At 33.9% G+C, this 26489-nt stretch overlaps 2 protein-coding genes and 1 long non-coding RNA gene across 3 annotated transcripts; 1 reads left to right on the forward strand and 2 right to left on the reverse strand.

Annotated features, from left to right (window-relative positions):
- Window positions 1-1466: 1466 nt before the first annotated feature.
- On the reverse strand, window positions 1467-4762 carry LOC121795512 (wall-associated receptor kinase-like 1). Its single transcript, XM_042194054.1, has 4 exons — window positions 4364-4762; window positions 3590-4085; window positions 3330-3491; window positions 1467-2713 (listed from the first exon to the last, which is right to left on the reverse strand). Exons 1-4 carry the CDS (start codon window positions 4760-4762, stop codon window positions 1467-1469), a joined length of 2304 nt encoding a protein of 767 aa, XP_042049988.1.
- Window positions 4763-22146: 17384 nt separating this feature from the next.
- On the forward strand, window positions 22147-23280 carry LOC121793606. The gene is made up of 4 exons (XR_006049129.1): window positions 22147-22284; window positions 22405-22460; window positions 22804-22845; window positions 22937-23280. It is a non-coding gene; the product is annotated as an uncharacterized LOC121793606 (long non-coding RNA).
- A 132-nt stretch (window positions 23281-23412) lies between these two features.
- On the reverse strand, window positions 23413-26138 carry LOC121793604. Its single transcript, XM_042191636.1, has 6 exons — window positions 26038-26138; window positions 25353-25511; window positions 24943-25116; window positions 24762-24868; window positions 24286-24683; window positions 23413-24210 (listed from the first exon to the last, which is right to left on the reverse strand). The coding sequence occupies exons 1-6, from the start codon at window positions 26074-26076 to the stop codon at window positions 23504-23506; spliced, it is 1584 nt and encodes a 527-aa protein (XP_042047570.1). The 5' UTR covers window positions 26077-26138; the 3' UTR covers window positions 23413-23503.
- Between the last annotated feature and the right edge of the window lie 351 nt (window positions 26139-26489).

A 26489-nucleotide genomic window follows, 5' to 3' on the forward strand; every position in this document is an offset into this window, starting at 1 on the left:
TCATATCCATGTTTGTATTGTTTATTTCCTGAATACTTGGTCCAAGATGTTAAAACTCCACTATTTCTAATCGAATCAACCTTCGACAGACATCAGGTATGGGCAAGCATATAACGTTAATATAGAAATAAACTAACAAATGCACCTTCCATGTTTTTGTTTTGATCATTTTCCATTTCTTTTCCAATTTACTTTCATGTCACAGATCTCAAATCATGTGTTCCGAGATATAACTCCAAGATGGCATATGATTGCACATCTTGACTTTACGCTTTGCGATTCTAATGAGATAAGTATATATTATCTTAGAAGCATGAGTCCTCAAAAATCAAACATGGTGATGGTGATTACGATAAGTAGTTTGGTTGTAATAAGTAAATCGAATGTAATTAGTGATGCTAGAAATCAACCAATTCATTACCATGGTCCCTTGCCAAGACACAAACGCTGCTCTCACTATGGCTACAGAAATGTGCAATCTTGTAGATTTTGATATAGTTATTTCCAACATTTAGTAATAATAATCTATCCTGGATAAAAATTTGGTCATTGCATCGGTGATAAATGATTAGTTAGTGAAAACTTATGTCTTTTAAATTTCTTTCATCTTATGATCTACTATGTTTTATTCATAACAAGCATATTTTATTTGTTGGAAAAGCTACCAAGTTTTGATCAATTCTTACAACTTTTAAAAATAACAGATTAATTATATTATAATTTTGATACTTTTTCAATTGTTCTATAATAATGGATTTGTGGGAAATTATGTATGATGTGGTAGATGTAAAAACTATGTGGACAAAATGTTAGACTACTTCAACGATGTCGTTTAATACATCTATATCCAGCAACATCTTTAATTTTTACGTATGTATGCACCACGTCAATAAATTCAGACATGTAACACGCCGAAATTTTTTGCAATGAGGTTATTGAGAAAAATGTCAAAGTGCATATAATTGAAATTATAAGTGAATTTTAAATCAAATATTTTTTTTAACTATATTTTTAAAATATAATAGGGGCAATAAGGAAGTACATAATGAAAGATATTGTTGGATCGTTGGCACTAAAATTTGTCTTTGTTTTTGATTGAGATAATGGTTGTATAATTTCTGTTTTAGGAGCTGTTACGGAGTTGTTCATGTGCATTGTGGCATCGTGGGGTCAGAGACAAGTAGTTGTGAGGTTGGTGGAAGCTTTACCCAATTTCATTAGGATTCATGATCTGTTGGTGGGCTCAGTCAACTCTGCCGGATTTCAATGGCACTCGTGGACCGACGATGGGGTTGGTCAACCTCGCTTGACCCCACCTAAATTCAGACCTACATGTGGGCAGGATTGAACCTAAACTCCTATATGCACGGATTATAAAAAAAATCAAACTAAAGTTACTAAACTAACAATCTAGAAATTACAAATTAAAAAAAATATTGGCAATATATAATTAGCAGCCAGCTGGCTTATTGCTTAAGTTCCTTCTCAAACATGATAGGAAAAGAATCTGGAAACGAGTTAGTCGGAAAATCAAATCCATTTGTCCAATCATAGTTTTGATCATCTATCGACAAAATCAATGTTCCTTCTTTAGCAGATGAAGATTCTTCTGTCGAATTTCTATTTATAGTAGTTATTCCAATTTGAGCAAATCTGAGAGTATCCAATTCCATGGCTACTTCTTTCATATATGGCCGGTTCTTACCATTCAAATTCAAGCATCTTTGCGCAAGCTTCGCTACCGCGGCTATAGACTCCTTGTCCCCTTCGCCCGACCCCATTCGTTCGTCTAATATCGAGTCGAGTTTGTTCTCATTCATCGATAGCAAGAAACGCAAAACTAGGCTTTTTTGCTCTTCCCCTGTCTCGGGGGAAGATATTATCGGCTTCAACCCGGTCAAAAGCTCGACCAGAACGACGCCAAAACTATAAACATCGCTCTTTTCAGTGAACTGATTTGACTGGAAATACTCTGGGTCAATGTACCCAAAGGTTCCATTCACATTGGTAGTTAGGTGGGTCCGGTCCACAGGGATCGACTTGGATGTCCCAAAATCCGACACCTTGGCAGCGTATTTCTCGTCCAACAGTATATTACTAGACTTGATGTCCCTGTGAAAGATGGGCAGTGCAGTGGCGGAGTGTAAGTACGCCACTGCCCCTGCTATATCTGCTGCGATTTTCAAACGCATGTTCCACAGGAACATAAACTCGGTGTTCTTGTCATCGTGTATGAGATGATAAAGCGTGCCATTGTGCACGTACTCGTACACGAGAAGAGGGACTTCTGTCTCCAGACAACACCCCAATAATCTGACCACGTTCCTGTGATTGATCTGTGACAGTATCACTACCTCGTTGATGAACTGCTCCACGACGTGCATGGACTTGTGTTCCTCAACGAGTTGCGATCTCTTGACCGCCACTATCTGGCCGTCGGATAACATTCCTTTGTAGACCGTGCCTTGGCCGCCCCGCCCAAGGATTCGGCTCTCGTTGAACCGATCGGTGGCTTTCTCCAACTCCTTGGCCGTGAAAATTCGTAGCTTTCCGAGGATGCCATCGTTGACTGAAGTTTGTTGGTTTAGTAAGAGACCACCATTTTTCTTGAAGAAGTTGTCTCTTCGTTTTCTGTTTTTTCTCTTTTTCATGAACTTGGTCAATAGAAATGAGGCTGATAGCAACGTTGTGATACCCATCCCAGATATCAAACCTTGTAATAAACTAACACACATAAGCCAAAATCTCCGGAATAATTTCATATAATAATATCCGGAATAATTATAGGCCGGCTTGCACCAATAAAAGACAATAGTTCTCCCTCCGTCCCATTAAATATGCAACATTTGCTTTTCGGCACATGATTTTATTTAGAGTTATTTTGTGAGTTAATGAAGAGAGAAGAAAAAGTAAGAGAGTATTGTTTCCATTTTTAGAAACATTTCATTTTTAATGGGACAAATCAAAAAGGAAAACATTTCCTTTCTAATGGGACAGGTGGAGAGGGAGTATCTATGAAATGCATGGTAACACCCCAACATATAAAGCAACAAGAACAACCAAGTTAGTAACTAATTTAATAGTTTGAGTTTTGACCTTTTCATAATTCATATAGTAGTAAGAATCAATCAAGCATAAAAAGAGAGAGTTTATCAATAGCAATTTGGTCAAATTCTGATCAGTTTCACAACTTTAAAAATATTAGAAAATTCATGAAGTTTAGATTTGTTTAAAAGTATCCCACAACAATAATTTTTGGTGATGTTGTGTTTGACATCCGATAGTACATGTACATGTTCGATAGAGTATCGCCAAAAATAATACTGTACCTATTGATAATTTGCTGAGCTTCGGCGTGACGGCAAGACAGCCACTGGTTTTTTTCCCTCCGTGACCAAGATAGCCGGCCGGGCATCCGCACGTATAGCCTCCGGGCGTATTGGTGCAAATTCCGGTCACATGGCACGGATTTTTTTCGCACTCGTCAATATCTAATTAAGTACGAGAGTGATCAAATTATTCTAAAATTTTTATTTTTAGTACCAAAATCGTAAATTACACAACGAATTTAGTAATTTTATGTACGCACCTTGGCAGCCAGGGGCAAGGTAAGGATTACCATTATACCCTTTAAGGCATTTGCAACGATATCCTCCAATTGCACCACTTGCATTGACACAGCTGCTGTTGTCGAGGCACACGGCGTCGCGGCTGCAGCCGCCCGTCCCGATCCTCCAGTCGAGGACGACGTTCCGCGCCTTCATGAAGCTCCACCGAGGCTTGTCGGGCTCGTAGAGCTCGGAAACGGCGCGGACCGTGGCGTTGTCTATCTCCCCGAGGAACGAGTACCTGCAGCGTACATCCTTGGTGTTCTCCCACTTGTTGGCGACTCCGGAGACCGACACGTTGAGGTACACGGTCCCCTCCGGGATCCGGACCTGGCAGCAGGCGTTCCCGGGGCAGGAGCTGTTGGCGGCCGTGCCCGAGGAGAAGTTGGTGGAGGAGCAAAATGTGACGCAGCCGCTGACGAAATTCTCACCCGACACGACGCTGCCCTCGAGCACGGTGAGATCCGTGCAGCCGACCTGCGTCACGAATATCGAGAAGGATATATTAATTGCACACTTTTTGTATTTTTTTGTCCGCATTAATTAATTAAAGTTCAATTTTAATTAATTAAAGCAGACAAAAAAAGAAAAAAAAAAAAGAGATAGTGTATTTGTATGCATTAATTAATAAAATTTTAATTTAATTAATTAATGCAGACAAAAGAGCACAAAATGAGATAGTGCGTTTGTCTGCATTAATTAATTAAAATTAAAGCGTGATATATATCTCAATCTAGTCCATATATTTTTGAGACCTGTGTGACGAAGTTGAGATTCGACATGGTGTAAGGGGACCCGGTGAAGTTGATGGTGGTGAGGTTGGTGGGGGCGAAGCGATCTTCCGTGCAGCGGGAGGTGTAGATGGGGTTCTTGATCCGGATCGAGGATTTGCTGATGTTGACAACATGGTGGTGGTTGAGGTCGGAGAGGCGGAGGAGGAGTTGGGGGGGTTGAGCAGTGGTGTTGCAGTAGAAGGAGAAACCCGGGATGTCGATGGAGCAGTTTGAGCCGATGCCGAAAGGGTACGGGACTTTGGTGGCTCCGCATCTCCCGGGACAGCCGGGTTTGGTTCGGGTGAAGTCGGATAATTTTGAGGAGGCGATCGGAGAAACGAGGGAATATAACAAGATTAGATGGAGGAGTTGGAGAGACATTTTTCTTTAATTGTTCATGTCATTGCATATTTGTAACCTATTATTCGATAGAATAGATGTTCCATAGTGTAGTACTGTGTGAGAGTTATATATAGTAGTTTTAGTTTTTTCGTTTTTTGTTTAGTACTCCCTCCGTTCCACTTTAGGAGTTCTGGTTTATCATTTTTTAGTATTCCTATAAAACTAATTTATAAAAGTAAGATCCATATTTTACTATATATTTTCATATATTTTACTTTATATTTCTTAATATCATTAATTTTACTTTACATTTCTTAATATCATGCAGAACTCAAATGAGACTTTTATTTACCAAAATGTTGGTTTGAGCGAATGTGAAGAAATGGGTGGCTGTGTAAATATAAAACAAGGAAGAAACGGCAAAGTAAATTAAACTTTCATCACCAACTGCAGGCACTTCAAGGTACGATTAATAATTAAATGATAGATGTATGTTTATATGAATATTTTATATACTAGATTATTACCAATTCAACTAATTTAGTTTGAAAAAGTCTTGTAAATAGTCCGACAAAATTCTAGTGAACATGATATATACCTAATACCTATGTGGATCGTTGTTTTCTTATGGAATTTAGTGGCTTTACAACTTTTATGAGATTATATAGTGTTTATTATATTCAGGTCGTTTACTACTAAAATCATGAATTTTAGGCTCATTTTAGTTTGTGGTGCATGTTTCAAAATTTGAATGGCGGTTTACGAAATTCGATTTTAAATTTTTTATACTTTGAAGAAACTTCTAGAAGCTTCTTTACTGCTAGCATCCAAGCCCACCTTCCGCCGGGCTGAGATTAATGGGCTTCAATCTATATAAAAACCGTATTAATTTACGATCAAATTATAAAAATCATTTTCTAATAGAGATTACTAATTAAATCAGCTAAGGTCCAATGTCTTGGTCCATTCCTATTTTTTTTATTTTTTTAATCTTTTAAGTTAGAATGGGCTTTTGCTAATAGATAGTGATTTCTCCTATTTCTTTTATGCGACAGTATTAGATGCATTAGCCTCATGTCTAACTAATTAAATTTGCAGAAATTACCATTTCTCTCCTCCTTTTTATCTCACTAATTGTGATTGGTTCGATAAACGTGTCAATATGCCCGGCCACTGGAGTTTTTACTCGATGGTATATGATATAAGAGACAGATAAATAAATTGCAAATGCAGTTGAGACAAGGCTTTTCGCCAACGATGAATCATATTTTGCACATAAACATTTGGTATTAAAACGCAATCTAAATATAATCTATTGTTGTTTAAAATGATTATAATGCTAGTACATAAAACTGTATTATTAACAAAAGAGATCCGAGCCAAATCTATCACACGTTTGTATTAATTTATATAATATATATAATAATTTGATAAATATAATAGTGGCAATATTTAGCAGAGAGATTGTATAATGATAATATAAGAGAACTAAATGTGATAGTATATTAAACTGATTGGATGTCCGACGTGATATATTATTGTGAAAATCTAAGATTTATTAGTTATTTTGGCCTGCATTTCGAATATTATTGTAAATCGTTGGAGTAATTTTAGTAATAAAATTATCTAGTTAAAATAATTTAATAACTGGATTTTTCTTGCGAGTTTTTTCTAAAACATATAATTTTATATATATAGTGTTTGGACAAACAAATCATCAGAAACAGAAGAAAAATTAATCAAAAAAATGGAGCAGATATCTTCAAAGCTTTTATTCATAACAGTCATTATTTTGGCAATGTCTGCAAAAATTTTAGCAGAAAATTCGCGTCATTGATGGTGTAAAGATCACTGCAAAGATAAGATAATTAGTACATAATTTAGAATAATTATCATTTAAATCACAACTTCCATTGTGGGGTACTTGCAGTTATCTCACAAAGATCAAATCGAAAACAATGTGACAAAGTGAAATAAGATATGACAACAAAACGATGTTGTTTTAGATAAAGCAGTGTTGATTTAATTGGACAAAATAGTGTTGATTAAAACGACACTGATATATCCAAAACATTGTGATTTTGTGCTACATCAGTTTTGATTTTGATCATTGTGGGAAAATTGTGGAAAATAGAAAAAATGTTGATATCGATCATAAATATTAGAAATATGAACTATCAACAAGTTTTATGTATTCTGAAATAAATTTGTTTTTTTGTTCAATTGTGATTAGTTCTAAAATATAGAATATTTGAAATCACATTTGTAGGGCTTCCAGACACGGGGATTAGTCAAGTTTTTAAGCACAAACGGACCAGCAGTGCAATCCGACCCCACCCGAATCAGCTATTGCTCGGGGCTACCTTATACTTGTGGTTTTTTTGAAGTAAGTGTCATTCTATACTATGTGGTTACTTAGAATATTCCTGCTTCCATTTTAATCAGGAATCATCAATTTATTCTCCATAAGAATAGCCATTTCACGATTTACAATTGAATGATTGGTTGATTTGTAAAAGAAAGATATATGTACTTATTTATGCATGAGGTGAGTTAGAGAATTTACATGCTACTAATATTTAGTGATTTTCTATAATTTATTTCCGTGGTTTTGTATATTTGATTTGATCAGATTTATTTGTTTAGTAATAAATTATATTTTCTTAGCTCTATAAATATTGATGGAGTCTTTGGTTCTCTAGTGGAAACCCTAAACCCAAACTTGAGTTTCCAATTTAAGCTCTTCCTAATCCTCCAATCTTCAATAATTTGATATCCTTAAAAAAATTGTAAAAATAATTTTGAACATTTTCAATAAAATCACTTGCCCATTGCTCATTTCATTCACATATAAAAGCAAGAACAAAAATTACGCAAACCTTTTTCCATTTTTTATAGCCACATTCAATTAGCAATATATGATTTAATAATCCTTTTTCGTAAGTTAAAAAGAAATCATTTTGAACCATTGGTTCTTTCTTTTTATTTGGACCATTGGTCTTAAGCTTTAATATCTAGATTAGTACTAAATATAAATTATTATAATCAACAAAAAATTATATGCATAAAGTAACATTATTAAAAATGAAGAACGTACAATTGTATAAATAGATTACTAATTACTAAAAAGTAAAGTTTCCACCTAACCATCCCTATACATCTTTTAAAATGAACTACTACTATTAGTCAATTGTAATTATAAAAGTTCTCGATTGCATGAACATTTGCAATGTACGACACCTACTATTAAATATTTAAAAATTCAATATTATAGATTTTTAACCACTATAAATAACGGCCCTCGAAACAATTTTCGCAAGTGTGACAATCCAACCAAAATATTTCTATACATACAAAAACAAGAATTAGAGATGAAGTGCAAATTAGGGTTTGGAGGTGTGTTTGCAGTTACATTGATAGCTTTCCTAATTATAATTTCTGTTACAAATGCAGATAAGTGTGAAGATTGTCTTCAAGGCTGCATCGATAAACTTATCATGTCTCTTTGCAAGTTAAAATGCAGAAAAGTTTGTTCGACATCGTCGATGCAGCCTTGAAGACACTCTTCACACTTTTCGTGTTGACGCCACAGTCGCAATTGCTATTGGGGTTTTAATGATCTGTATTTTGTAACGGTCCGACTTTTTTTATTAATAAATGTTTTGAGCTAATAAATAGAATTTTTTTATATATATATGTAGCCCCTTTGGAGTGCATTGTACGAGATTTGTTATTATTAATATAAAAAAAGTGGTTTTTTCAATAATTTATGAACACTAAAAGAGAAGCAGCACTGGTTTATTAGATGAAGATAGAAATAAATAAATGTAGTGCATCTGGATGTCCGAATTTTTTAATTAATGATAACAAGAGGTTGATTATAACTTATGAATAATAGTAATTATTTAAATTATACTAAAATTTAATCAAATTCAGGTCAATTACATAAAATTTAAACACGGAATATAAAATCACAAATTTCAATTTTGCAGTCCTTATTTTGTTTATTTATGTGAACACAACCTCTACTTTCGGATAATAAATATATATGCCCACATTCTTATGCAGTAGTCTATAAATTATACTCCACTAGTATAAAGCGAATAAACAGCCTTCCAAACTAGGTGTAATGATATACTCCATCCTTTGGCAAATTTTGGATTGATAATTTATAGAGGCTTGTTTGCTTCATATATATAGAAGCAAAATTGTAATATCCCTAACTTTTGGAAAATTAAATAAGAGGTTGAGCGTACATTGTAATATTTTACCTCTATATATATTGAGCCAGTAAGCCTATATAATAATCATTCTAAGACAAAATATATCATTACAATATTTCGGCCCTATATACAGGGGCGGACGCAGTAATGTTTTCATTACAATATTTCAGCCCTATATACCGGGGCGGACTCAGAAATAAACATTAGTAAGGGCTATATTTTTAAAATATTATTTAAAAATATATTTTTAGGTAATTCATATGATTAATAAGGGCTTTAATATTATTATATATATTAAATAGGAATAAATTATAAAAGTTTATAAAAGAAAAGTATAAAAAAAATGAATTCATTAAGGGCCTAAGCCCTACCCTATCTCTACATAGATTCGCTCTTGCCTATATATATGAAGCAAATAATTAAGCCTATACAAATCTTCAATACAAGACTAATACCCCATCCGTCTTATATTACTCACACTTTTCTGTTTTAACTCATCCCAAACTACTTAGACTATTTCTATTTTAAGTAAGAATTATGATATTTAATTACTCCCTCTGTCCCCCATAATTTGTCACCATTTGACCCAGCACGGATTTTAAGAAATATAATAGAAAGTTGGTTGAAAAAGTTAGTGGCATGTGAGTCCTACTTTTATATATTAGTTTTATAATAAAATGTGAATGGGAATGAGTTAGTGGAATGCGGGGTCCACTACCAAAAATGGTAAAAGTGAAAGGTGACAAATATTTAGGAACGGACGAAAATGGAAATAAGTGACAAATTTTCAGAGACGGGGGAGTAGTATATTTAGTGTTCCCTTATTAAGTAATCTCTCGTATAAAAATACTAATTTAATTACAATAAAAAAATCAATCTCAAATTTACGACTTAAAAAGAAAATTGCAAATAACATAGAACGGAATGAGTATTTTATTATAGTAATGAAACATTCACAGATATAGAGACAACATATTGTTGCTTCATATATATATAGGCAAATGATTTGCAGAGACTTCATATGTATAGAGGCAAAATATTATAATGAAATTCCACTCGTTATTTAATAATCTGATTTTGGGTACAAAGATCTCAAGTTCAAAACTTATTAGTGTGTCTAAATAAAAAACATGGTTTGCAAGCTATTGTGATTTAATTTATTGATATTGATCCTTAAAATTACAAACTTCAAACGAAACAAGGAATTTTGCGAAAAAATTAAAATTGGTTAGATAAACCGAACTTAGACCTTGTACTGAATTTAACATTATTTGGAATTCTAGCTACAATTTAGAGAAAATTACTGTAATTTCATTTGTTAATTAACCAGTTTGTCCACTACAACTATTCGACGTCGAATTTAATTTCGAAGAAAATCAAACTATGAGAAAATCGCCCAAATATAAGTTTATGATAACACCTTATGGTTGAATTGAGATATTAGGTAAAAATAATTTCTAATTAAAGTGGATGTATTAATTAATGAATCACATCATATATAGTGTATCCTCTAAATTTCCTCAAATATCCCTACAAATTAATCACAAATCCCATCATTACATAAGACTCCTTTAACCACTTTAAACAACCATAACAATCAATGGTCTTGGCTAATCCACTCATTTTACATTAGGAGGGTGAGAGGGTGATTGATAATAAATTATTTTAATTTGCAGAGTTAGACTTTCTTTGATCCTACCTTTTCGTTCAATGCAAAATTAGTTTTAATAACAAATTTACTAATAATAAATTAATTCGTAGACATCCCAACTATAGTTAAGTTTTATGGGACAAATGGAATATCTGATATGGGTGGTGAGAGAGTATGCATAGACAACACCGCCGGTGAATTAGAAGATGTCATTATGTATAATGTCGTTTGATTGAAAAACATCATATGTAGGCAATCTATTTTTTCGGTCGTGAAATAATTGAGAACAATGACAAATTTTGTGTTATTTCTCCCTAGTTTTTAAAATACAGGAATGAAACAGAATTTGATTAAATTTTATAATTTTTCTAGCAATTTGCCAATGCATATATTGTAATGATGTTATCCTAAATATTTGTCATTTTGTTTTGAGATGAAAATACATTATGCTAATTCAGTTAATCTTATATTAATATTTTGAGGATGTAACGAAAGTTGGTGGGTGTATCAGTGTGCGACTTAAAAAATGTGGCGCTTCTCTTCCAATCTCATGAAATTAACGAAAAATTGAAAGAATTATAGAGATATAAGTCTATATTTATAACATTTTATTTTATTTTATTTTATTTGCCATCTGAATTTTAATTGCGATATCTTATGTTTCTTCTGTTAGTTATATATGTGCTACATTTATCTCATAACACTATTTTTCTTTTTCTATTTAAGTTCATTCAATAAAATTATTCTACTTTCATTTTAGGTAAGTTTTTCTCTATTATGAGTTGAGCCGTATTCTCCATTAACAGCATTCCAATCACTTTTTTTCTGTCTCAATCTTTATCAATTTTACATTAAAAATTATATTGTCCTCAAAGTCCTTATAATATTATGAAGCAAGATGAAGTTAGTATGCATGCTTCACTAAATTTTTTTTAGAAAATATTACAGTTAAAAATGTTTATATAGACACAAAATTCAGTTATATCTTCTGTACAATATATATTTCCATGAGGGGGAAAAATGTTATTAAAAAGATTATGAAGAAAATATTTGTTTTATAAAATAATAGAATATTATACGTAGAATATAAATTATTCATAAGCCTTAAACTAACCCAAAAGCACATCTATAGAAATCCAAACCCAAGGCCCATTTTATTTTCAACCAAGCCCAGAAGCCATGACCCACTGCAGATCTAACCCAACTAACTATGAGTCTTGACCAATAAATATGTAAATGTATGATCCAAATTTAATCTCGAATAAAATAAGTTATGTTATGTACAAATATATTATTGCAAAATTATTTTGCCTAGATGAAAAAATAATAGGCGTTAACAAATTAAAACCAAACAGTTTCGTCTCTTCTTTACAATATCTTAATACATTAATTTTCTCAAAATTCTTTTAATTAAAATTATTTTTCACAACTCTTATTACACAAGATAATAATTATACAAAAATTCTAACAAAGGAGTATGTTCCAAAAAATTGATATTTTTTGTTGGACACAATATCATATTTACCGAAAGTCCAATATCATCCTCCTAAATAAATATTTAGTCTTGTTGATGATTTGCAAAGGCTTATTTGCTTCGGATATGTTTGATAAGTTAGTAATGTCTAAATATAGATACTTATATGACTGTTTTCAATTGTTTTGTAGCATAATTAACTTATTAATTAATGAATCACGTCCTATATTTTGTATCCTCTAAATTTCGTCAAATATCCCTACAAATTAATCACAAATCCCATCATTACATAAGACTCCTTTAACCACTTAAAACAAATATAACAATCATTGGTCTTGGTTAATCCACTCATTTTATATTAAGAGGGTGGGACTTCAGGGTGATTGATAATAAATTATTTTAATTGCAGTTAGACTTTCTTTGAACATATCTTTTCATTCAATGCAAAATTAATTCTAATAACAAATTGATTCGTATATATCCCAACTATAGTTAAGTACTCCCTCCGTCCAGAAAGATTGTCCTATTTCCTTTTTCACACTAGTTTTACAAAAATAATAATAAATAGTTAAAGTACAGAGAGTAAAGTAAAAGAGAGAATAATTTAGAGAATAGTCTTATCTAAATTATTCTTTCTTTTATTTTACTCTCTTTCAACTTTACCTATTTATTATTATTTTTGCAAAATAAATGCATAAAATGATATGGGACAATCTTTCTGGGACGGAGGGAGTAGTTGTTATTAAATTCACTCATATCCATCCCAGTGAAGACAAGTTAATCATAACTTTTTAAAATAAATGCACCTTATTTGTTTACCTCTATATAAATGAAGAAAATAAGCCTATGCAAATCATCAATCCTAGACTAAATATTTACAAAAAGAATATCACAATTTATTCAATGTGTATCAAAGCAAAGCTACAATTGTGGTGCTTGGATTGATGTTAGTATTTGCAGGCCAAGCAAGTGCAACAAGCTTCAAGAAATGTTTTGCCAAATGTGTTCTTGGTTGTGTTGTTAAATCAGACAAACCTGTTTGTGTTGCAAAATGTTTAGCTAAATGTGTCCTTGATAAAAAGTCTGATGCTTCAAGCTAGGCCTGCAATTATAGTTGTGCAATGGATCAATGTGCCAAATTTGGTGATGGTATGTACCACTTAATAAATAGCATCTTGTACATACATGTGTTCTTGCTATTGTCCATCCCTTAACTGTAGTCATTATTTTTACTGTCTCGAAAAAAATTTCAAAATAAATCACGAAGTTTGGTATGTCCCATGATATAAAAACCAGTTAGAAAAGGGTTTGGAATTTTATTATTGAACTAGTGTCTGGTGTTAAGTGTTGAGAAATCATACGTGGATGTTACCACCATTAGTATTTTTTGCTATTAAATTTTAAAATTTTAGGAAGAATCAGAATTTGATCAAATTTTATATTTTATGGTCATATTTAGTAATGAATTGAAGGTGTATTATGCTAATTTAGTTAATCTTATTATATTTCAGATGTGACTAAGGTTGATGAATGTGTGACCAATTGCGAGACTGTAAAATGTGGTGGCGTTGCTCCTCCGTCTCCATCTACACTCCCAAGAAATTAAAGAAAATTAGATAAATGAGAAGAATTAGAGAGATATCAACAGTTTAGTTATGATGTCTTTGTTCATTTTTATTAATTCCCATATATAATAATATTTGGATTGTTATCTTGATCTCACATAGTTTTATACTATGCATGGTTTAATATAAATTTCATAAGGAAATAATTGTTAATTTATTTTTCTATAGATGCAAAATTTAATCATGTTTATCAGTTTATGGATAATTTATATCCATAGGGAGAAAAGAAATGTTACTGTTAAAAATATTTTGCAAGAAATATTTAGTTGATATGTAGAATATTGATGTGATTAGGCCATCCGCAATGCTGTCACTTATCCGTCCCTTAACCGACCCTTAAATTACTATTCATGGGCCATTTTACAGTTTATTAGCCTGCGAATAACACGATAGCTTATTAAGATTGGGATGGATAGTTTGGTCAGTTGATAAATGTTGGGGAAAAAACAATAAGAAAAAAAAGAAGAGAAATAATATATAAAAAGCAAAAATCCCTTAATCTGAAAAATTCTATGAAAAGTTGCCAAATTTTATCCCAAATCTCGAAAGGTCAACAAATTGAAACTCATATTCCAAAATCTATCAATATAAGTTTATTATAACACCTTATGGTTGAATTGAGATATTAGGTAAATAATTTCTAGTTAAAGCAGATGTATTAATTAATGAATCACATCCTATATTTTGTATCCTCTAAATTTTCTCAAATATCTCTGTAAATTAATCACAAATCCCATCATTACATAAGATTCCTTTAACCACTTAAAATAACCCTAATAATCAATGGTCTTGGTTAATCCACTCATTTTATATTAAGATCGAGGGTGAGACTTCATGGTGATTGTTCGATAATAAATTATTTTAATTTGCAGTTAGAATTTCTTTGATCCTACCTTTTTCATTCAATGCAAAGTTAATTCTAATAACAAATTTACTAATAATAAATTGATTCGTATATATCCCAACTATAGTTAAGTAGTTTTTATTAAATTCACTCATATCCATCCCAATCAATAGAAGTCAATCCTAACTTTTTAACATAAATGCACCTTATTTTTGCCTCTATATAAATGAAGAAAATAAGCCTATGCAAATCATCAATCCAACACTAAATATTTACAAAAAGAATATCACAATTTATTCATTATGCATCAAAGCAAAGCTACAATTGTGGTGCTTGTTTTGATGTTAGTATTTGCATGGCAAGCAAGTGCAACACCTAGATTCAAGAAATGCTTTTCCCAATGTATTCCTAGTTGTGCTGTAAGAATAGATCATGCTGAATGTCTTAGAACATGTTTAATGATATGTGTCCTTCATGAAACGAGTGATCCTGAAGGCGAGGGCTGTTATTACTATTGTGCAATGAATCAATGTCTCAAATTTGGTGATGGTATGTACCACTTAATTAATACTAGCATCTTGTACATACATATGTTCTTGCTACTGTCCATCCCTTAACTTCAGTCATTTTTTTATTGTCTCGAAAAAAATTTCAAAACAAATCACGAAGTTTGGTATGTCCCATGATACAAAAATCAGTCAGAAAAATCCTAGGGTTTGGAATTTTCGCATTCATCTCACATGGGATTTTATTATTGAACTAGTGTTTGGTTTTAAGTGTAGAGAAATCATATGTGGATGTTACAACCATTGAGCTACATGATGTAGTTTATTCTTAAGAAAATAGTACCGAGTTGTTTTGATGAAGCATATCAACAACATATACATATAGGGGGAGTAGATTGTTTCAGTGTAGGATAATTACAAACAAATTTAAACTTTATGTTTTTCATTTAAATTTTAAAATTTCATGACGTGCGGGCCTGAATTTAATCAAATTTTATTATATTTCCGGCAATTTACCTTATTATATATTATTGTCCTCAATGTTTGTGCTTATATTTAGTAATGAATTGAAGGTATATTATGCTAATTCAACTGATCTGATTATATTTCAGATGTGACGAAGGTTGATGAATGTGTGACCAATTGCGAGACGGGAGAATGTGGCCGCTTTAGGGCATTAGCAATGGGGCGCCCTAAGGCGCGCCCTAAGGCGCGCCCTATGGCGCGCCACGTTAGCAGTTTTATCCTCCTACCTCCTCACCTGCAGTGGGGCGCCCTAAGACGCGCCCTAAGGCGCGCCCTATGGCGCGCCACATCATCATTTTTTTAATATTTATTACAAAACTCATACGAATTTAACAAAATTAATACATTAAAATACGAATTTCAAAAACTTCATTTCATTGAATAAAAATTAATACATTACAATGCGAATTAAAAAAACGCGAACTCAACAACGGCGGTTGCGAGCCCACACTTCTTCGATCATGTCGTTCATGAGCTGCGCATGATCCTGTTGGTTGCGCATTGAGGCCTGTCTAGATAGAACCTCGTTGAAGCCTAACGGTAACCCTCTATCGGGTGGCTCGGTCGACGCGCCGGCCAAACTAGATGCACGATCATCTTCATTCCAATCGGTGATGCTTCCGCCTTCATTCTCGACTATCATGTTGTGCATGATTATGCACGCATATATGACATCGGCGATGACATCCTTGAACCAGAAACGAGCCGGCCCTTTCACAATTGCCCACCGTGATTGGAGCACGCCGAATGTCCGCTCGACATCCTTCCTCGCCGACTCCTGCTTTTGCGCAAATAAAACCCTCTTCTCACCAATTGGGCAGCTAACCGTCTTCACAAAAACAGGCCACCGTGGATAGATGCCATCGGCCAAGTAGTACCCCATATGGTATTGGCGTCTGTTGGCAGTGAACTCGATGGCCGGGCCGTTGCCATTACATTGATCGGTGAAGAGGGTGGACGAGTTGAGGACGTTAATGTCGTTGTTCGACCCGGCTACGCCGAAGTAAGCATGCCAGATCCATAGCCGATGGTCAGCGACGGCTTCGAGGACCATCGTCGGGTGGCTGCCCTTGTATCCACTTGTGAACTGGCCTCTCCACGCCGTCGGACAATTCTTCCACTGCCAGTGCATACAGTCGATGCTCCCGAGCATCCCAGGAAACCCGTGCGCCGTCTCGTGCATCTGCATCAGACCCTGGCAATCAGTGGCAGTCGGCTTGCGCAAATATGTGTCGCCATAAGCCTCTACTATCCCCCGGCAAAAGCGCTTCAGACAATCGCGGCCTGTAGAATCCCCGCAGTGGAGGTACTCGTCGAAAAGGTCCGCCGTGGTGCCATAGGCCAACTGACGGAGTGCAACCGTGCACTTTTGCAATGGTGTAAGGCCGGGTTTGCCGATGCCGTCCTCCCGAAACGTGAAGAATTCATCACGTGAAGACAATGTCCGAACAATGCTGAGAAACAGGTACCGCGACATTCTAAATCGGCGCCGAAAAACAGCCGGGCCCCATCGCGGTTGATCGGCAAAGTAGTCTTCAACCAGACGTGTGTGAGCTTCCGCGTGGTCGCGTCGGATATACGACCTATGTCGAATAGGTCTATGGACTTGCTCAGAGGCCGCTGCCGCTGCCGCCTGGCGCTGCATCAACGCATAGCAATGCGTCATCGCCGTTTCAACGACTGCATTTAATGCTATATCTATGCTATTACTGGACTCATCAGAGGAACTAGAACTATTGGTGTCGTCGCCGGGATTCATATTGGTTGGATTTGTGAGAGAGAATATGTAGAGGTATGCACAAATGAATGACAAACGCTCTTTAAATAGAAAACCAAACCGCGTGCCATCGTCCGCGACCTATCGTCCGTGTACGCCACAATGGGGAGGACGATGGCGCGGACGATGCCTATCGTCCGCGGCCATCGTCCGTGTACGCCACAATGGGGAGGACGATGGCGCGGACGATAGGCATCGGGCGCGCCATCCTCCGCGCCCTTAGTATCGGCCGCGACGATCGTCCGCGACCTATCGTCCGTATCCGCAATGGGCGCGGACGATCGATGGCGCGGACGATGCGCGCCATCGGGCGTGCCATCGTCCGCCCATTGCGGATGGCCTTACTCCTCCATCTCCATCTCCATCTCCACTCCCAAGAAATTAAAGAAAATTAGATAAATGAAAAGAATTAGAGAGCTATCAACAGTTTGGCTGTGATATCTTTGTTCCTTTTTATTAATTCCCATATATAATAACATTTGGATTGAGAACTTGATCTCACATAGTTTTATATTATGCATGGTTTGGTATAAATTTCATAAGGAAATAATTGTTACTTTATTTTTATATAGATGCAAAATTTAATCATGTTTATCAGTTTATGGATAATTTATTTCCATAGGGAGAAAAGAAATGTTACTGTTAAAAATATTTTGCAAGAAATATTTAGTTGATCTGTAGAATATTGATATGATTAAGTAGTCTGCTATTTCTTTGAGCTTCATAACGATAAAATGAAGTGATGAATGTAGAGTAAATTATTCATAAGCCCTAAACTAACCCAACTATTAATTAATCTTGATTATTAAATAAAGAATTAAAATGAGAAATAATGATCGATCCAGTCGTAATGAATCTTTCAATAAATATTTGAACAAGACTTTAAAATTATTGCCATATTTAATCACACTTATTTCGAGAGTTAAAGATGGAGTATATATTAACAAATAAAAGCAGAAAGTTATCAATCAAAAGAAAAAATATTATGCAATTTTGGTTGTGAAACTTGATCTATGTGCCAAATTTGGTGATGGTATGCTCTTGTTATTTAAATGACTTTTACTCGTTCCATTCCTAAAGTAAATTCATTTTTATCATAAGTCAAAAAAGTCTATTTCCGCTTTTATATAGTGCAAATTACCAAAAAAATTCATAAAGTTTGGAGCGCCTCATACTTTAAAAGTCAACGGAAAAAACTTTAAATGTTGAATACATTTTCGCAATTATCACACATGGAAATATTTTGGTAAAATTGTACTTCGCCCGTCCCACACAAATAGGTAGTTCTGAAACCAAGAGTTTAATGCGCAATTGCAAAAATAAGATAGAAAAGAGAAAAAATAGTGGGGTCCATATTATTATAAAGAGAAAAGTTATCTAATTTATAATTTTGATCTAATTTTAATTGACATGCCAAAATGTCAAAAAGTAGTTTATTTTTATGGGGCAGATGGAATACCCGATATGGCTGGTGAGAGATCACATATAGACGTCACTGCCGGTGAATTAGAAGATGTCAAGTCGTTTGATTGAAAACATCAGTAGGCAACCTATTTTTTCGGTCGTGAAATAATTGAGAACAATGACAAATTCAATATTTTTTCTTCCTAATTTTTAAAATACCGGGATGAAACAGAATTTGATTAAATTTTATAATTTTTCTAGCAATTTACCAATGCATATATTGTTATGATATTATCCTCAATATTTGTCATTTTGTTTTGAGATGAAAATACATTATGCTGATTCAATTAATCTATACTACTCCCTCCGTCCCGGACTACTTGCACTTATTTCCTTTTTGGGCGTCCCAAGTTATTTGCACTCTTTCCATTTTTAGTAAAAAATTTCACCTACAGCCGTAATATTTGACTTTGCTATACACTCATTCCTTAATCTCCGTGCCGAAAAGGAAACGTGCGAGTAGTGCGGGACGGAGGGAGTAATATTTTGCGGATGTGACGAAAGTTGGTGGGTGTATCAGTGTGCGAGCCTTTTGCAACTTAAAAATGTGGCGCTTCTTTTCCAATCTCATGAAATGAACGAAAAATTGAAAGAATTTATAGAGCTATAAGTCTATTAAATTTTATTTTATTTACCATCAAAATTTTAATTGCAATATCTTTTGTATTATAGTTATATACCTATTACATTTATCTCATAAAACTAGTTTTCTTTTTCTATTTTAATTCATTCTATAAAATTAGTCTATTTTTATTTTATGTATGTTTTTCTCTCTTATGAGATGAGCCGTATCCTCATTACCAACTCTTCAATCATTTTTTTCGCTCTCTCAATCTTTATGAATTTCACATTAAAAAGAATGTTGTCTTCAAAGACCTTATATTTATGGAACAAGATGAGGTAATTATGCATGCTTTACTATAAATTTCAGGAAAATTTACAGTTAAAATTTTTTATATAGACGCAAAATTTGGTAAATGTCTTCTGTACAATATATATTTCCATGAGTGAGAAAAAATGTTATTTAAAAGATTTTGAAGAAAATATTTTTTTTATTTTATTCTCTTTTCATTTCTCTTACTTTATTCACCATTCACTAACCACACTATTTTTAATTTTTGTTTCGAAAAAAATGTCTCAATTAATAAGGAACGGGGGAGTATATAAATTATTCGTAAGCCCTAAACTAACCCAACATCACATCTATAGAAATCCAAACCCAAGGCCCATTTGAAGTTCAACCAAGCCCGGAAGCTATGACCCACCCACTGCAGATCTAACCCAACTAACTTTGGGTGTTCTACCAATAAATCTGTAAATGTATGATCCAAATTTAATCTCGAATAAAATTATGCTTATTTTATATTCAAATATATTATTACAAGATTATTTTATCTAGATGAAAAAATAATAGGCGTTAACAAATTAAAACCAAACATTTTCGTCTCTTACATTACAGAATGTTCTTAATGATTTTTTGTTGTTATAGTGAGCCGATGTATTAACTAATGAATCGCATCCTATATATTGTATCCTCTAAATTTCCTCAAATATCCCTTAAAAAGACAACTATGATAATTAATTGTCTTGGTTCACCTTGGTTCATCCACTCTTTTATAATTAAGACTTTAAGAGGGTGAGACTTGAGAGGTGATAGATAATATGATTAATTATTTTAATTTGCAGTTAGAATTTCTTTAATCTTACCTTTTCTGCTTTTCAGTCAAAGCACAATTAATTCTAATAATAAATTCACTATTAATAAATTCATTCGTATATATCCCAATCTATAGTTAAATAGTTGTTATTAAATTCACTTGTATCCACTCCAATCAAGACAATTTACTCATACATAATTTTTTAACATAAATAAACCTTATTTTTTTATCTGAATTTCTTTAATCTTACCTTTTCAGTCAAAGCATAACTAATTCTAATAATAAATTCACTTTTAATAAATCGTATATATCCCAATCTATAGTTGAATAGTTGTTATTTAATTCACTTGTATCCTCCAACTCAAGACAATTTACTCTTATACGGAGTATAAATTTTTAACATAAATAAACATTACTTTTACCTCTATATATATGAAGCAAATAAGTCTCTGACAATCATCAATCCAAGACTAACTATTCATATAAATAATATCACAATTTAATAATTATGTATCCAAGCAAAGTTGCAACTGTGGTGTTTGTATTGATATTAGTATTTGCAGGGCAAGCAACAGCTGACTTCAAGGAATGCTTTGGAATATGCATCCATCTCTATCTACACTCCCAAAAAATTAAAATAAATTGGATAAATTAAAATAATTAGAGAGCTATCAACATTTTAGTTGCAATATCTTATGTTCCTTTTGTATCAATTCCCAGGTAGTATAATAATATTTGGATTGAGAACTTGATCTCATATACTACTAAGTTGAAATAAAAATAACATTGGCAAATAAATACCTATTTTATTTTTTTACTATATTGTCCATATTCGCGTCCCAATAAGCATGCCCAATTTCAAAGCTTTGCCCATTTGAGAAATGACGATTAGTTCAAAAGCCCAATCCAAAGTTAAAACAAAACCCAGGCCCATTATTTTTAAATTGGTAGGATAGCACTCAATAAATTGATTATCCAATCCCACATTTGTCATTTAAAATTGAGTGATTCTATATAGTGACGTATCCAGAAAACAAAATTTGTGAGGTCGAACATAACGAATAATATCATGTCATGTACCAACTCTAACATCGTTGGTCTCATCTCGTCCTCCCCACTATAATAACCATGTCGTGAATATCATTATTTTTGTAAATTCTCATTTTCTAGCTTGAACACAATTTCAAAATATGTGGCATGGAAATCATAACACATCCGGAACATGTATTTGTTCTTGCTTGGTTATGACAGTTTAAAATTACTAAAATAAAATCATAAGTTCAGTAAATAAGAAGTCATGGATAAAATGGCAAGATAAATAAATTTATTAACGTCCAAAAAATGTTAAAATCAACCTATGTATAGTATAGTATTTAATAAATCTTATAGTTTCCACTCAACAATAAGTATGATGAAATCTGCCATAATTTCGATTCAGACAAAAATCGATTGATTTGGTAGTGATTTAGTAAAACAATTAATTCATATATTTTTTTCTTATTACCTCTACATCATTCGTTGAAGTGGAATAATGTTTAAAATTTTAAAATTTCATTACTGTTCCTTTTTACTCCAATTTACAAAAATATCCTTTTCAAAATAACTTCGTCCATTGGAATATGGGAGGGCACAAATGTAAATCCATATGAATCCACGGACCTGTATAACAAAGCTAAGCTAAATTCCAGAAAATTTCCCAAATTCAATCTTACGAATTCGATTAGGGTATCGTGCTGATCTCTTTAATCCGAAGCTCAAATTTGCGATCACTGCGAAATCCTAACCAAATCATTCAATCATGTCATCCAAGCAAGGTAATTGTTCATCTGATACGCGCAACTGTTTCCTACATATGCGATTATTTCTTTTTTCTTAAAGAAGATGTTTTTTACTGATTTTTATTGCTGTATTTTGATTTTGTTGCCCTGAATCAGGTGGAAAAGCCAAGCCTTTGAAGCAACCTAAGGCTGAAAAGAAAGAGTATGACGAGGTATTGATTTTTAACTCTGTTTCCTGTTTTGTGTGTGTGTGTGTGTGGCATCTTAAGGAAAAAGTTGTGTTATGAATATATAAAGTTCTCTGAATTGCTTTCATTTGAATTATATTTGTTGCATAATGTTGAAATTGAACTTCCTGCCCACCAAAGTCATGATCACATTGTTTCTCTCTTGTTTTTGTTCTTGATGTGCAAGAGATTGCATACTAAATGTTCAAATTGTACATGTATTGTTTTCCTGAGCTGTATTACTTTAATTTTCAAGATACTTGAAAATATTGGAATAAGCATATGCTTATTTGGATGGCTTTTCTTATTTCCTATTTTAATTTTGCAGACTGACAAGGCTAATATTCAAAAGAAGAAAGAAGAGGAGAAGGTAAACTATTTGCTCTGCATAATTGAATTCTGGATCCGTCTCCAATATCTCCGATGATAAATTGATAATCGTATTTTGTGTTCTTGGCCAGGCTCTTAAGGAGCTCAAGGCAAAGGCTCAGCAGAAAGGGGCATTTGGAGGTTCTGGTTTGAAGAAGAGTGGCAAAAAGTGAGTCTTGAACACGACTTGGTGAAACAGCTAGCTCGTTGCTTGCCATTGCTGTCGTGTTCGTCGATTTTTATGTATGCTATTTAAACATGTTATTTTAGTGCCTACTAATGGTTAATGGATATAATATTGTTATGAAATGGCTTGTGTCTGAATGTATCTCTGTTCCGTTTCTGGTAGCAATTTCTATTGAATGGTGATGTACTATGAATTATTTGATGTATCCTAAGTTGTATTATTGAGATGATTAGCTCAACTTCACTGGAACTCTTTATGAGATCATAACACAAATGTATCTGCAAAATTCTTAGTTATTGTTCAAAAATATAACATGGGTTAACCTGTATTGAAGCTTTTAGATTACAATAAAGTATCTACACATATATACTTGGCACTTAATAGATTACAAAATTAAAAAAAAAAAAAAAAATCATGCATGCTAATTACCAATATGTAATCTAACTAATAAACAGATCAAGGGGAAAAATATCTAAGTGTCAGTAGAGCAATTGAAGCACCCAATAATACTGTGCGCGTAACAACGAACACCGCCATCATCCCATGTTGGATCATTCTCTAGCATGTTTATTGCATCAGCCAAAAAATGCTCACCAGTTGCTGAGCCATTCTGCACAGAACTACTTGGGATCTCAGAATGCTGCTGTGGAACAAGAAATTGGTTTTGTTGAACCGAACTACATGGGATCTCAGAATGCTGCTGATGAGATGAACTACTCACGCTCTCAAAATGCTGCGGATGAGATAAACTATTTGGGATCTCAGAATGTTGCTGATGAGGTGAACTACTCCAGATCTCAAAATGCTGCGGATGAGATAAACTATTTGGGATCTCAGAATGTTGCTGATGAAATGGATACTCCTGTTGATGAACAAGTTTTTGGTTTTCTTGAACCGAACTACTTGGGGCATTCATGTAAGGGGTAGCCATCTCATTGTGTTCGGAATGCTGCCGAGGAGATGAGTATTGATGACGAACACGTAGTTGGTTTTGTAGATCCCAACTGCTTGGGATCTTCATGCTGGGAATAGCCATCTCATTGTATGCAGCAGAATGCTGTTGAAGAAATGAGTATTGCTGCTGAGGATCAATAAGTTGGTTTTGTTGTGATGAGTCGACCAATGTTGCCTCGTTGCTGATTTGATTCCCCGACAATGCCACCACACCGTTGTTTCTTGCTGTCGCAAGGGAATATTGTTGGGATTAGTATAACAAAAGATTGGTAACTATATCTATACATATAGTTACAATACCTGGTGTTGTGACGGTAGAATTCAAGGATTGGTGAAACAAAACTGCTGTGGGACGACGATGTTTCTGCTGTGAGCGATCAAAGTTCTGCTGTGATGGAAAAAGTGGACCTTGGTGTTGATGCGGATGCTGCATCTCGTGACCAAATTTACGTTTTGATGGCATAACAATGGGAGAATTCAAAGATGTTGTGGGATGGTTAGAGTTTTGGTGTAACCGCAAAACTGGCTGTTGTTGCAGCTGTAGTGGGGTGTTCTGCAACGGAAAAACTGCGTAGAAATAAGGGAATTCATGGGCCGGGAAGGTCCTCCTATTAAGTCCAGCCAGGTGCGCGTCGTTTAGCATAAGCTTCTCGTAGTGTTCATCAAATTCCTCGGCAGGGAACAATACAGTATGTCTCCTGTTATATTTAGACAATCTTAATATACGTACGCGCGGATTGGGGAATGAAATACGAGATTGAAATATGTATGTATACCTGCAAAGTAAGGCCTGGCCATAAGTGAAATCCTCTGCCTTCTCCCAGATGGTATGCTTTCTTGGTTGAGGTTCGATTTCTCGGAAGAAGAGAGGGGGCTTAGCCAGCTGCATATTAGTTCAACTAGTCATGTTTAATTCATTACAAAGCTAATATAGAGACGGAATGCCGAAAATGAGACCTGAATTCGAAGCCATCCTTGTTTATCAGGGTTCACACCAGTCTCGATGGCAGTGATATCGGACCACGAAACTTCCATCTTGCTCTTCAATTGACCATCAAGAAACTCCCACACTAGCTTCTTCTTGGCATAGTAGATTTTGGCAGTCAAGTTGCCTTTGTGAGTAGACTCCCTCTGCATAAACCAATGATTTTTTAAAGGATAATTTGTTTGAAAAACCACAAAGTCTGTCAATTTCTGGTCAAATTATATCATGATTTTAACATTAGCCTAGTCACATCATGCACAACACCACTACCCTCGAAGCGAAATAAATGAGACAATTGAAAAAAATGTCAAAGTTAAGATATAATTTACTACTACTATTTTTAGTGATTGATTGGAAATTTACCAAACTTCGTGGTTTTTACCTTCCAGTTTCCTACAACAAAGGTGTTGATTGGAATATGGGAAGCCTTCATCTTCTCCTTGTCTGCCGTTGCGGCTCTTGACATTCTTGATTCCCACAATTTGAGAAACGACTCGGCATTCACCGGTCGCAATCGGAGAAGAGGCATCGATTTTAATTCCTACAAACATCTTAGTTAGTAGTAGATTGCCCATAAACTGAGAAATTGTAAGATAGTGAAGTGAAGTTTAAAGAATGGCTTTTCTTAGTTTTTCTTATGTATCAAACAAGTGATAATCCCATAAAATAAGGACTTTCTTGGCTTTTCAATTCAAGAGTAAACCTAGATAAAACCCTACTTCAAATTTCTAGTAAAGATAGTGTTGGGAGAGAATGACTTAATTTAAACACATTGGATGATCAAAATAGCCACATCAAATGTGGATGGATGAAAACTATCGACGAAATAATAAGAAGCGAGAACGACACAACACTAAAATTTCCGCGGAAAAACCATGGGATGAAAACTATCTACGAAATAAATAAGAAGCAAGAACAACAACACAAGTATACTCAAATTTATGCGGAAAAACCAAACGCATACAAATTCACCATCACCAACTCGAAGTAGGAGAATACATATATTGAGAAATCAAATTGGGAAAACCCTAAAAATAATGATTCATAAATTCATTCATCTGACTCACATATATAGGTGGTAGTTTAAATTTGTCATCGTTGTCCATGCTTCGAGTTTGAGGCAAACTATTGTGATTGCAGAAAAACAATGCATGTGCGTAAATCGGTGATCGATCAGCTAATATATGCAGGAGAAAAAAAACACAGGAGATATCTGGATTGAGAGAGAGGGAGAAGTATATATATACATTATCCACTTCAATTATGACAAGGACTAGGAGCCATTAATTAATTAATTAATTAGATTTGTTTTCATTAATTAAACTAAATAACCGGAAGCTTAATTAAGGTTTGACAACGAGTCATCGTTAATGACTCCTTAATTACCAAAATAAAAGTTAATATTGATAACATCACGTATCAATTATCTATGATGCAAAATCTATATATCTATTTTAAGATATGTTATCCATATAGTACTCCATATTATTGATTCGTTTGAATATATTATTGTAAAATT

Source organism: Salvia splendens, chromosome 3 (assembly GCF_004379255.2).
Source record: "Salvia splendens isolate huo1 chromosome 3, SspV2, whole genome shotgun sequence".
Taxonomy (NCBI): Eukaryota; Viridiplantae; Streptophyta; class Magnoliopsida; order Lamiales; family Lamiaceae; genus Salvia; species Salvia splendens.

Coding starts and splice junctions, on each gene's coding strand:
- LOC121795512 (XM_042194054.1), bottom strand. CDS start 4,762: ATGTCTCTCCAACTCCTCCATCTAATCTTGTTATATTCCCTCGTTTCT. Junction 3,492..3,589: donor CCTTGCCCCTGGCTGCCAAG/GTGCGTACATAA, acceptor GTACTTAATTAG/ATATTGACGAGTGCGAAAAA. Junction 2,714..3,329: donor GCTCAGCAAATTATCAATAG/GTACAGTATTAT, acceptor GTTTATTACAAG/GTTTGATATCTGGGATGGGT.
- LOC121793604 (XM_042191636.1), bottom strand. CDS start 26,076: ATGGACAACGATGACAAATTTAAACTACCACCTATATAT. Junction 25,117..25,352: donor TTGTTGTAGGAAACTGGAAG/GTAAAAACCACG, acceptor TGGTTTATGCAG/AGGGAGTCTACTCACAAAGG. Junction 24,211..24,285: donor TTCTACCGTCACAACACCAG/GTATTGTAACTA, acceptor CCCTTGCGACAG/CAAGAAACAACGGTGTGGTG.